This window comes from Passer montanus, unplaced genomic scaffold (genome assembly GCF_014805655.1).
Source record: "Passer montanus isolate IOZ18808 unplaced genomic scaffold, ASM1480565v1 scaffold42, whole genome shotgun sequence".
Taxonomy (NCBI): domain Eukaryota; kingdom Metazoa; phylum Chordata; class Aves; order Passeriformes; family Passeridae; genus Passer; species Passer montanus.
Window position 1 is genome coordinate 4,069,981 of NW_024369041.1, and position 9,024 is coordinate 4,079,004.

The 9,024-nt window shown below is 38.1% G+C and overlaps 1 protein-coding gene across 2 annotated transcripts in view; it reads left to right on the forward strand.

The window, feature by feature from the left end:
- The window catches only part of BICC1 (BicC family RNA binding protein 1), a 90,170-nt gene extending 84,264 nt beyond the window's left edge, over positions 1-5,906 (forward strand). For both annotated transcript variants that reach the window (XM_039719689.1, XM_039719690.1), the window contains 3 exons: positions 1,206-1,366; positions 1,813-1,912; positions 3,016-5,906. In XM_039719689.1, coding sequence (XP_039575623.1) covers positions 1,206-1,366; positions 1,813-1,912; positions 3,016-3,146 — 392 coding nt within the window. In that variant the 3' untranslated portion in view covers positions 3,147-5,906. The remainder of the gene's footprint in view (positions 1-1,205; positions 1,367-1,812; positions 1,913-3,015) is intronic.
- The last annotated feature ends 3,118 nt before the right edge of the window (positions 5,907-9,024 follow it).

The window sequence follows — 9,024 nt, forward strand, 5'->3', positions numbered from 1 at the left end:
AAGCATGAGTCTCCACATGGGGATAAAAGTTACAAGAATGTTTAGTAACAAGAGGGAGTGGCTGCAAAGAGAGTAGGTTTAGGTCAGATATTATGAAAAAATTTTCCCTGTGAGAGTGGGTAGGCCCTGGCACAGGGTGCCCAGAGAAGCTGTGGCTGCCCCTGGATCCCTGGAAGTGTCCAAGACCAGGCTGAATGGGACATGGATGAACCTGGGATAGTGGAAGATATTCATGCCCATGGCAGGGGGTTGGAATAAGATGATCTTTCTGGTCCCTTCCAACCCACACAGTTCTATGAAAGGAAGCTTGTCCATGTGTTTGGCATGGCCTAGCATGATTTTAAGTACTGGTTTCTGTGGATGCAGGTTGTATGTTTTTCAATTACTTTTTAAAAATTGGAAGTTTAAAAATTGAAATTTTACTTTAGCTGAACTCTTGGAAATTTTATTTTTTGAATAAGTTAACAGATACCTTTCTGAAGGAGTGAAAACTGGAGATAAGGAATACTGAGTCCATACTACCTATTGCTTTTTGGGGAAATAAATACTGTGATTGTTTATACTTTTTGTTGTTGCTTTTTCTTTTAAAAGTGAATAAACCCAAATCCCAAACTCAAGGTCCATACATAATAAAATTTGGACATGGTAAGAAAGGATAGCTCCAATTAGAGAAAGTATTAATGGTTTTAAAAAGCACATTAGTTGAGCTGTGAATGGCTGCACATCAAATTCTAAGTACTTGAAGAACTAAAGAGATGACAAGTTTATTTGAAATCAATCTATTGATGTTTTCAACCTCATTGGACAAAAATGGAAGTTCTAGGTTAATTAAAATAATTAAGGATTAAAAATGTGTTTACATGTGTGTTAGAAGAAAATTACAAACACAAATACATTGGCAGTGAAGGACAGTGTTCTATGGCAGCTGTAGCTTTCCCAGAAAATTAAATGTGTGGATAAAGGATAAAACAAACAGTGATGAGTTGGATGGACAAAAGTAGATCTATAGAAAACAAACACCAGAACTTAATTTACAAAAAAATTGCTTTATGTTGTTCATTCTCTCAGACTATTGGGAGGCTTTTTTTTTCTGAAAAATAAAGATTTAAGTACTTTGTAAATGTAATGATTTAGCTGAATACAATGTTGGTGGAAAGCCCTTCCCTTCTGTGATGTGTCTGAAAAGTGCACTTGTTCCCTTCCAGCTGAACACTATCTCAGTAGCAGTAACTACATGGACTGCATTTCCTCGCTGACAGGAAGCAATGGCTGTAGCCTCAACAGTTTGTTTAAGGGATCTGATCTGCCTGAGCTCTTCAGCAAGCTTGGTTTGGGCAAATACACAGATATATTCCAGCAGCAAGAGGTTGGTGTTCCTTTGACAGGCAGCTTTTTTGTGTTGGTAGGATGTTTTCCAGCACTAGTTGTGCTGTCTCTTCACCAAAAGCCACTTAGAGCTCACTTTGTGACAGGATTTTCATGAGCTGTTCTTTCAGAGCTGGGTCACACATCTTACAGTCGTGGTAAATACTCAAAACCTCAAGACTCATAAATAAGGCTAACTGATTTTCTCTGCTTTTCCTAAGCTGGCTACTTTTAAATTTCTCTTTTTCTGTCACAAATGTAGCAAATTGAGCAACTGTGTGAAGCAGCCATTGAAAAGCCATGATTGCTGTTTACTTGAGTAACTGGAAAAGGGAGCAGGGAAAAAAAATTAAGCTATTCCGAACCACATTTATTACTTAATACTTTTGTGGAAAGACTTGTTTTGCATACTTTTCCTTTTTTTTTTTTTTTTTTTTTTAATTCTAGATTGATCTGCAGACATTCCTCACTCTTACTGATCAAGATTTGAAAGAGTTGGGAATTACCACTTTTGGTGCCAGAAGAAAAATGCTGCTTGCAATCTCAGGTAAAAAACACAAAATACCATTTATTGATTTTAAGCGTTGTTTGTATTCTTCTCACTGAAAGTATGTTTATAGCCAACAAAGGAAAAAAAAAACCACATTGGAAAGACTGAAAAGTAAGACTAGAGTCTACAGAGGTAATATTAGCTTGCCCCTCACCAGAGGTGCTTAAACCCAGGCTTTAGAGAGCTTTCCCCTTACCTAATAACAGCTCACTTGCAATAGTCCTGTAAAGCTGCAGCTTGGTAGAAAAGTTCATCTCACATTATGAAGTTTGATGCCCCAAAATTGTGGGTCCAGGAATTTCTGGGATTACAGGCGCTGCGGGGTCTGAACAGCACTACTCACAACAACAAGGCATTTTCAACCTTTTGGTTCCCTGTCCATTGTATTGATTAGCAGAGCAGTCATCCTGCTGGGAATAAGTGCCTGCTTTAGGGGGTTTTGTGGTTTGTTTTTGTTTTTTGGGTTTGCAAATGTACTTAGTTCAGTAGCAGTCTTGAAACTCCATGGAATCTCTCAGTGTATCTAGCACAGAGTTTGTTTACAAGAACAGGAAAGTGGGGAAAAGAAAAATATTTTAGATGAGCTATTACTAATACAAGAGTAGGGTTCATGTTAAATGAGAAGTGAGATCTGTTTTTTTCTGAATGTCCTTGGTAAAATGCTGGTTCAGTTTTGTGTTTAAAATAAAGAATTGTGCATTGAGAAATTATCAAGTTGGTAACAAGCTTTTCTGTCAATCTCAGTCTACACTGCGTGGTTGGGCTTCCAGGAAGATTGCAGTCTTTGAGTATTATAAGAGAAACTTCTAAAAGTTCCAGCTGTGTCAATTTGATCTAAATCAATATTGCAAAACATTATCTACCTCACACTGTATCAGTGCCATATAAGAATTGTCCCAGGTAGAGCCTCTGAGTATTAAGCTGATTCTCTTATCATCCTGTTGGACTGTTAATTGAAGGAGTACATCACAGATATTTTCAGTGCCCACCCTATTTGTCTAAAACACTTTGTCTGTTTAAACAGAAGTTATGCATTTGACATAAAACATTAAAATTAATTTCTGATGGGAGATTTCTGTGGGTGTGCTTGACCCCTGCAGAACTGAACAAAAACCGAAGAAAGCTCTTTGACCCATCCAACATCCGTGCCTCGTTCCTGGAAGGTGGAGCCAGTGGGAGACTGCCGCGCCAGTATCACTCGGACATTGCCAGTGTCAGCGGGCGCTGGTAGCAGGAGGCTGGGCTCAGAAATCAGCTGGAAAGATGGACATGGCAATCCTGTGGACAGCCTTCACTGCACACCACCCTCTGCACTTTGGGAGTTTGGGTGTCAAGGACCAAAGCGTTTTGTCTGCACAATACTGTGCCAAAAAAGTCAGAGAGAACACGTTTTGTCAGTTGTCTTTCGAAACACCAAATGTGGGTTGCGTTTTACTCATGTAGATTGGACAGAATTTGCAATAATAATAATATAGGGTTCTTTGTTTAGTATTTTATTACCTATAACTATAATGTATGCACTGAATTTTGTACTTTGTTGAATGAAGGAAGAATGAAGAGCTGGGATGCCAGAGAGCATAGATTTGGCTTTATCAAGATGGATTTTTCTGGTACTGCTTAAAATAATTATTGAGGTCTTTCTGCACTTTACATGTTCTGATTTCTTGTCCTGTGGAAATTTATTTCTCTTTCATTTCCATATCAATTTTTATATTGGCACTAATCAAATTTTTTCAGGTGTTCCTACCTTAAGTCACATCTCACTATAATGGTACTAGAAACTGGTTCTTATTCAGATTTTTGTTTTTCCTCTCTCTGTCTCCCAGGTAGTTATCTGAAGAGATTGTTCCAAAATCAAGTCACTTGGTAGTGGACCAGTCCTATTATGCTCTTATAAAGCAGTCTAATGCTGCCTGCAATAATACTCACTGTAACAAATGCAATGAAAGACCAAAATGAACCTTGCAATATTAACCCTTTTCAGTCAACATATTTAACTGCTGCCTTTATGCTAAAACTGTTTTTAATGGTTGTCTCAAAGCAAAGGGCTATTTTTAGTACCCTGCCACTAAAGGACACTTATTTATATCAGACTTTTATTTTTAGATTCTATACACCTACAATACGTAACAGATTAAACTGATCTACTGCAGATTTATGGTAGAGACCAAAAGGCATTCATCAAACTAGAGCTCTGGGCTGTCAGTTTGATTAAACAGACAACTAATCTAATTTGACAAGACAGCACTGTTGCCATTTAATAAATGACACATGTTACTTACATGACTATGCATGCAGCAATGAAGTGACCTACATAAAATAGGTGTGATAGCATCTGTTTTGTTCCATCTAGATTTGTAATTGTCAGCTGCAGAAGTGTTTGAAACTCTGGAGATGAACTATTTCTGAAACAAGTTATGTTCAACAGAAAGAGTCCATGTTATAAGTGGCTAGAGCTTAATTTTGCATTCTTATACTGTGAAAGTCCAAAAGATTTGGCAATGTTATTCCTCTGTCTTTACAGGTGTTGTGTTATGGGTTTATGAAGGGTTTCAGTGTAATGAAGGAATCCATAAAGTGCCTCTTTATGCAATGCTTTGTGTAGTTTCTAAGCATTAATTGAAAAGCATTCCCATGAGAAATATTGTGAATTACCTTACCTCTACTGTAATGTATTATTTATGTTCAGTGTACAAGCCTTTTGAGATGGACATAAACCACTGTCAAGGGCTCTTAACAAGAAGGCATTAGAATAACATTTACAGTAGTTGGGGCTTATGCAAAAATGGGTGAGAGAGTTTTGACACTTTCCATGGGTAATTCTTTTAAGGTGAGAATGCAAAATGACGTATGGCAAAAATTGCACACACAAAGGGAATTTCAAGAGACTATTACTTGAGGGCATAGATGATCAAGCAATAATATAAAGTCTTGTGGTTAGCTAAAAATTGCTGCTCAGTGCTTATTTCAGCCATATCTACTTAATGGTGTATACCTGGGTGACTTCCCCTGTAGATCAAGTAGCAGCTTTGTCTGGTTTTAAAATGGGACTGCAGATGTGACTGGCTAAGGCTGTACATGGTACTCACACAGTTGTTCACAGCAACTTCCTCTGCCCAATGCCAAGAGTCAATATCCACGTGTCTAGAAGAGATGTGTGTGTGTTTGTGTTGCACAGGCAAGAGCAACTTCATGGAAAGCCTCTTGGAAGCCACATAGAACTTCTCATTCTAAAGCTATTTACACTTGTGCTTACTTCTAAGCATGGAGATAGTTCCATTCCCATGGACTATTTATGTGCTTACAGATAAGCTGCTGTTTAAATGTTTGCATTTGCAAGCCCAGTGCTCGCAAATCAAATTGTATTCAGACTCCTTATTTCATAAAATGTTTTTAATGAACTAAATACTCAGCAACACTTCGTACAGAATTTTCCGCAACCCCTTCTTGCTTATTTTGCCTAAACTTTAAAGCATCCAAAAGTTTTGCACTCAGATTTTTAGTCTTTTGTAGGTACGTGCTATCCATCCAGACGGTACTATACTCAGAAACTGATTTTCTTACAGTATTAAGTTGATGTGGTCTTTTGCTGAGCAGTGCTTATTTCATCTACACCAAAGTGAAGAATTTCCCATGAACAACATTATTTTTCAGTAGGGCTTCACATTAAAAAAAAACCACACTGGAAGGTAAAAAAAATTCTCACTTACTTTGATTCCACAAAGGGAATATAACAGTACAGTGTATCGTATTGTTAGTGTTACATTATGCACAAATATTTGACTTGCTACATAAAATGTTAGTTTTAAATCTGTGCCTTAACAGTGACCAGTTATCTGTAAATATAGAGCAGATACAGATTGTATTTTTGTGGGTTGTGTCCTTTTAGTGATTTTTTTAAAAAAATGAAATTTGAAATTAAAACATTAAAAAATGGAGATTTTCAAAACTAATCAGTGTTGCATAAAATAAATTTATATAACTCCCTTGTATTCTGATTGGTTCATGAAGTATTTTTATATAGACCCAGTTCCAGGGATGCTTGCTTGTTAATAAAATATAAAAAGCACTATTTGACATAATGGCAACATGTTTCTTTCACATGTAAATGCTTTATGTGTTTCACTGTTCTTTTTGTATCACATGCAGTGTCTTTGTCTGGCTTTAAGTGAGAATGCTTTTTTGGGGGGCCTCTCCTTAATCTAAGAGGAGTTAAATTATAACAGGTTCAATTCTTAGCGGGTTTATTGGTTTGGCTGATTAATCCTGTTCTTCCTTTGGTCCTCCCATTTTAATGACTGTTTTGGTCAGCTTAGCAGAGCTGTGTGTATTTTCACAATGGTCATTGTACTGTCACTTCCAGTGCAGGAGTGAGGGGTGGGGAGGGGGAAGGGAATTCTTCCTTCAGGCTGCTGGGACATGCCCAGTGAGCCTGGCCAGAGGCACAGCTGTCACACTGCGGTGAGGTGCCCACGACAGGCACAGTCAGTCCTGTTGTTTGCTCCACAGCTGCTGGTACAGGGTCAGTATTGCTCTGCCCCTCTCAGTGCTCTCAGGCATCTCGTTATCCCTGCCTAACGTGGTCCCGGTTGTACAGACACAGCTCTCCAGTAGCTGTTCCTGGCTCACTGACCTTGCAAAACCCAGTTGTTTTTCTGAGTACCTCCTGAGAAGCGAAGGTGTGGGAACAAGTCTGTGAAGGAAATAGATCAACAAACCGTTCTGCTGAGCACGACTGAAGGGTGTGGTGCTGAGCACCAATTTACCAGGCATTGACATAAATTACATGGAAATTTACAGGCAGGTGGGCTTGCAATTTGCACAGTGTTTCTGATGTCTGACCTATAGAGAGCTACAAGGATCTGAAGCAAAGTAGTTTCCTTTGTGGACCATTTATTTGCTTCCAACAGCTTTAGTCAGTAGAGTGTAAAGCTGGTGTGGGACAGAGAAGGAAGTGATGGAGCATTAGAGGTTGTTGGCTGCTCTGCTTATGGCACAAGCAGTGTTCCCAGCAGCTGGCATGGCACAGCATCAACAGGATTGCTCCCTGAACAAACTGGGCATGCCTCTCTCTGCTACCAGTCAGTGGAACAAAACTGGTGATTTTCAGTCTGAACAAAAAGTTGCATTCTAAGAAATGTTGCCAATACACAAGAGAAAATAGATGGAGTCTCTAAGCTGTGTAAAGATTGAAAGTGAAGCATCTCTCTTTGCTGTTGAATCCCATTCCAATATAACAGTTGCTGGAGGAATCTTGTTTCTCCAAAGTCCTAGAAAACACGGTTACACCAGTTTTATGAATGCTGTTGTAAGCTGGTCAGTACAGGTGATGGGCAGGGGTATTCAGAAGCTTGTGCTCCTACTGCAAAGTAAGCCAAGGAGTGTTTGATTCCAGGCAAGCCTGGACACTTGGAGCTACATTTTATCCTTGAAGAACCAGCTTCCTTTCCATCCCAGATACTTGAGCAGAAGGAAGGTTTGGTTTTATCTGAAGCTGCTGCAAAATTTTTAAGGGTGTCAGAAGATGTAAAAACTTGGAAACTTGCAGAAAAAGTTGCAATATGCATGGTTGGTGTCATGTTGTTGACAGCTGCTTTGAAAATGGTGAGCTGTAAGGATGTTTAAGCAGGTGAGGGGAGTCTTTTAGCATGGTTAAAGATAAAAGAACTCTTATTTTGAATTAGGTGTAGTTGTGAGTGAGGACTGTCTTGTAATCTGAAAAGCACACAATAAACTTGTACTTTGCTATAAAATTCCTTTATTTTTATTAGTGTTAAGATAGCATCTGGAGAAGAAGTAACAAGCATCCAGAAATTACAAAAGGCTTTTTGTAGATGATATATTTGTATTAAGGAAAATTTGAGTTTTATCTTTGTTTCCTGTGCTGCAGATGTACTTTTTTATAGTGTTTATAATTTTAATATTTTACATGCCTTCATGAGTTAGTAAAGCAGACTTTAAAAATTAAAGTAGTGGAACAGTGATACTTGCCAATTTTGAATATTGACACAGCTATTAGGAGCAGTTAAAGGTTAATAAAGATTTTTTTTCCTCTCACTTAGAATAAAGGGTACTGTTAAAGAAACAGACTCAAACAATGTATAATGTTTTTGCTTTAAAGCATCATCTAGTGTCAAATTTCCCTGCTCTCTTAAGGAGTAAGATTTGGGGAATATTTTCTCTGAGAAATGCAGAATGATTCCAGATGTTGATGAAAATATGAAGAAAGATGAATACATTGTGATGGAAATTCCCCAGTTTGTGCCAAAACTGTGTTGCAACTTCATGGAAACTAACAGATGGAAAAAGCAAAACATAATATGAGAAAAAAAACCCACCTAAAATAATTATATAATGAAGCAAAAATTTGTCACTTCTAACAATGGGTGATTAATGTTTTAAGAAATAACGTTGCTACTAATTTAATAACCTTAGGACCATAAACTGATATGGATGTTGCTACACTTCTTTGTTGTGACAAAAATCACAGTTTGTCACCCACAAAGGGCAGAAGAGTTGAAGAGGCCTGAAATGGACATGGCAATAACTTATGGTCCCAAAACTAAAGCCATGCATGGGAGCTGAAATCTCATGCTATGTATATACAATATCAAAGTGAAGAGGGTGTGAGTATTTTTGAGATTGCGAACATAAGGAATCTTCTGTAGACAGTAAAGTTTGCTGTATGTTACACATGAATATACTAAGGGAAAACAAAATAGACCCCAAGGATAATTTCCTTTTGCTTTCAGGTGATCCAAAGTTCAAATAAAATAAAATATTCACAACCCTTTCCTTTAGCAGGGTTTTTTTCACCATGCAGCTGAACAGTGTTTTGGTTCCTCGTTATGTAGTTCAGCATCTAGAAATCACTACAAACAAAGCTGACATGGTGAAGTTAAATTGGTGAAAGATTTGACTCTTGCTTGGAAACTGGATGGGAAGCAACTAGGTAAGTAATCCCTGTGGGGCAAGAGATGTTTTGGTGTGGCTAAGTTAAAACTAGCTTAGTGCCAGCAGTGTTTTTCTTTGAACCAAATGGTGACAATAGCCAGCAAACTGGAATGCTGAGGGCATCTGTCATGTAGGAAGGCTCGTCCTGAGCATGC